At 52.4% G+C, this 4049-nt stretch overlaps 1 protein-coding gene across 1 annotated transcript; it reads right to left on the bottom strand.

Moving 5' to 3' along the window:
• Nucleotides 1-1494: 1494 nt before the first annotated feature.
• On the bottom strand, nucleotides 1495-3735 carry LOC110203183 (uncharacterized). The gene has a single exon (XM_078147755.1). The coding sequence runs from the start codon at nucleotides 3708-3710 to the stop codon at nucleotides 2142-2144; it is 1569 nt and encodes a 522-aa protein (XP_078003881.1). The 5' UTR covers nucleotides 3711-3735; the 3' UTR covers nucleotides 1495-2141.
• Between the last annotated feature and the right edge of the window lie 314 nt (nucleotides 3736-4049).

The following is a 4049-nucleotide window of genomic DNA, read 5'->3' as shown; positions in this document are numbered from 1 at the left end:
AAGAGACAGGTTCAACAGTTACTAAGCCCCTAAAATTTCTTCTTTCAAGGAATTCATGTTGGATTGGAAGAAATGGCCTGCACAACACTATGTATATTCAAGCTGTCTACACTCAGTGATAATGGGAGGTGAGCTCAGAGGTTAGGGCTTGACAGATAGCCTAGGATCAGCCTTTTTGTTACAAGTGAGGCAGAATTAGGAGCCTATGTCAAAGTGGCCTAGCAGTGTGATTTCATCAGTATATTAATTCAAAGTAAGCAAACACTCCCTAACAAGGTAATTCATCACCTTGTCTGTAATTTACAGTGATAGGGAGTGGCTTGGGTACTGAGAGGTTAAGTGACTTACCTAGGGTCACATAGCTAGGAAGTTTCAGTGTTCTATCCACTGTGCCACCAAGCTGTTTGATAAGTCCACAAGTTTCCTATATACCAAGCACTGTGCTAAGTATTGGGGATATATAAAAACACAAGCAAAAAGGAAGACAGTCCCTACCCCCTTGAACTTATGGTCTAATGGAGAAAGACAACAGATAAAAGGAAGCCGAAAAGGAAAGGGAATTGTGGGAATGGAGGTATCCACATAAGGCTATAAGTCACTTAGGAGAATGAAGGATGTTTGGGCCTGGCCTACAGTATTGTTGGTGGAGCTGAGAATTGTCACAACCATTTTGGAAAGCAATTTGGAACTATGCACATTAAGTGATCCAAATGGCCATATTCTTATCTATATCCTCTCTGGTGAATGTTAATTCCAAACTCCCATTTCTATAAGGCTTTCAGGTTTGCAAAATCTTTTTTTCAATATAACCCCTGGAAGTAGGTGGTATCAGTGCAACCATTTTATGGATGCAGCTGAGGTTCTGAGAGTTGGGCATTTCTCAGTGGGCACTAGTACTAGTGGCTGTTTGAGGCTGCTCCAAGTTTCAGCATGACCTGGTAATAATCTATAGGGTGTGTGTTTTGTGTCCAGAAGGAGTCTACAGGAAGCCAGCATGTATAAGGTAGACCCAGGACTGTGGCTGACCACTGCCAACAAATCCTGTGCCCTGGTCAAACTATGACCAATTTATCCCAGCTCATGGGCTCACTAGGACACTTACTGAAAAAGGGAACCACCTTCCACTGGGTAAGAACAGGAAGCTGCTAAATTGAGTACCGACGTCTGCCTCTGGCCCTGAGGTAGAAGCAAGACTACATAGCCATCACCAAAACTCCATGAGCCCTCCAGCTTCCTTCTCAGGAGGAAATCCCTGGCTTCCCTCTATTTCTTGATAGCTGGCATCAGCAGAAACCAGTCCTATTACCCTGGCCCAGGAATTGCTGCTGATCCTGGGACCACCATAGAAACTGGTGTGATCACCTTGAAGGAATGAGGATGTGCTGCCCCCATCCCATTTCTGAACCCTTCCCCCTTCTGGGATGCCCAGGTCTTACTGGGTCAGAGTAGATCAGTATCAGAGCAAAGGTCTGCCCATTCTTAAAGTGATTCTAAGCTGGGTGGGCCCCATTCTATTGGATTTTATTGGAATTCAGAGAATGATAAAAATACACTTTTTTTCCCAACAAAATCAATATATTTTCAACATGTGTTAAACATCTTTGAAAGAAGAACTTTCCTAGACGTCTGTCAATACAGATGAATGTTTTTCTCCTATCACCTAATTATGCATTGGAATCAACATAGCAAATATCAGAACAGTTTAGTCATTAGAACATGGAGAAAAACATGGTCACAGTGCAAAAAGGGGCAGATGACCAATCCCATGTACCAGATAATCCAACACTCCTACATTCAGGTAAAATGGTGACATCTTTGGTACCAACAATCACCAATCAAGGATTTGGGGCACTGCTCCTAAGTGCTGAGGTATGGAACCACCACATTCTGTGGTCATCTAGGCTGGGAATTCCAGTGGCTATGTCCATTACCGCAAACACTAGTTACTGCTCTGTAAGGACAGAAGAGGCTTCCTCCATGGAAGTAGTTAATGGAAAATCTAAAGGAACGAACATCAACCCTGAAACATTGCAAGCACAATATAGGAACAGATAGATCATTTTGGCAAGATATGGACTGATATACTCAATAGATTGGCTCCAAGAAATGCTAATCTGGTGGGAGCCAAGACCACCAAGCCCTTACTCAGCTTTTTGCTGGTACTCAGCTTTTTGCTGATACTCAGCAGTGGCCAGCTGGTAATCGATGGGATCGATACACAGCAGAGAAGGATCGCTGGCCAGATACTCTAGGAAATCATGCAAATGGCCCAGCAGCACATTGAGGCTCCCCTCACCTAGAGAAGTACAGGACAGCATGGGGCCTATTTGCGGGAAAAGGCGCAGCAGGTGGGCACCTCCATATACCTGGGACATTTGGGCAGTGGGTTGGCTGATCAGGATCTCAGCATACTGTGGTCTCTCGAAATTGTAGAGAAGCTGGGTCCCCAGCACCAGATCAAAGTACTCTTTGATCATGGCCATCAGTTCATTGACTGCAAGCTTCTTGTCAACGGTGCCCGAGTTTTCGTAGAAGGAAGCATACTCGGTCAAGATGGCTGCGACGGTCTTCCTGGCGGGCAGGGTGAAGAGCTTTTTCTCTGAGGTTACCAGCTCCCAGTCTTGAACGAGCAGGGGCTTCAAAACCTTGGGCAGGTGGACCTGGACCTCGGGCTGGAAATCCCCCGCAGCCTCCCTCCCTCCCCCGGACTTGCGCTTTTGAGAGCGGGACCACCCCTTCCCCGTCCCCCCGCTTTTCCCCTGGGGGCCCCTCTCGCTGAGTAGCGGCTCAGGGTCTGCCGCGGCTGCCGCGGCCCCGGAGGTGCTGCCCCCTGACGACAAGACGGGGCACTCCTCCTGCTGCTCTCTCTTAGCCGCCATCTGGAGGGCAGTATCGCTGTCCAGCTGCATCTGGATAGCAGAGTAACGAAGCAGGCGACTCTCGGGAACCCATTCATACTCGCACTCCCCGATGACAATAATGGAGCACAGCTGCTCTTTGAAGGGTCTTTCCCTGGGGGTCGGGGACTGCTGACCCGAGAGGGGGGCGCTGGCACTGGCATGCCCCCCTCCCGGGCTCGAAGGCGGGCTTGTACTAACGTCGTCGCTGAGAATCACCAGCTTCTCGCCCTCGGTGAGGCTGATGGTGCTGCTGGTGCTGCTGCGGCTGCGGCTGCGGCTGCGGCTGCGGCGTGGGCTGGAGCTGGGGCTAGGGGTGCCGCCATGGCGGCGGCTGGGGCTGCGGGAGCGGCGGCGGTGCCGCTTGGGGCTGTAACTACGCTTGTGGCTGCGGCTGCCGCTGGCGGCCTCCGGAGCACTCGGGTCACCCTCTCCCTCTGCCTCGGCCTTTCCCTCTGCCTCGGCCTCTCCCTCTGCCTCGGCCTCTCCCTCTGCCTCGGCCTCTCCCTCTGCCTCGGCCTCTCCCTCTGCCTCGGCCTCTCCCTCTGCCTTGGCCTCGGCCTCTCCCTCTGCCTCAGGATCGGTCTGGGGGGCTGCCTTGGGAGCCACCCGCTCTCCCCTCGGGACATTCACACCCCTCCTTTGGTAGCGTATTAGGTATTTGACCTTCACATCCTCATGATCTGCAAGGACACACTCCCCCCTGCGCATCTTGGGCTCACGGAAGGCCAGCACAGACTCTCCCTCTTTGACCGTGGGCAGTTCCTTGAACTGCTCTCCCTCCCTCCCACCCTGGAAACGCGAATCAGCCATTGCTCAACAGGCTAGGTGGAGCCTTGGGTACTTCCCCGGTAGTTTTGGCTACCGTGAACTGCACCCTTCTGCCTTCTCTGATCTCTGGCTGAACGGCTCAGCCGCCAGACGGCTGGACCGGCTGGCTGGCTAGAAGGCAGGCCCCGCTGGCTGGCTGGACGGCTGGACCGGCTGGCTGGACGGCTGGACCCTCTGGCTGGCTGGCCACCTCTCCACTCGTCTGGTCTCTGGATGGAACACGGGCTGTAGAGGCAATGGGAAAGGTCAGGGGCCGGCCGTCGGGGCTAGAGAGCGCGGAGCTGGCAGACGAGCTGCCGACTCTCTCGCTCTCCCCGACGG

The sequence above is a fragment of the Phascolarctos cinereus genome, unplaced genomic scaffold (genome assembly GCF_003287225.1).
Source record: "Phascolarctos cinereus isolate Bilbo 61053 unplaced genomic scaffold, phaCin_HiC Scaffold_8;HRSCAF=390, whole genome shotgun sequence".
Taxonomy (NCBI): Eukaryota; Metazoa; Chordata; class Mammalia; order Diprotodontia; family Phascolarctidae; genus Phascolarctos; species Phascolarctos cinereus.
The sequence above is the reverse complement of the archived record's forward strand: the minus strand, read 5'-3'. Positions and strand labels throughout refer to the sequence as shown.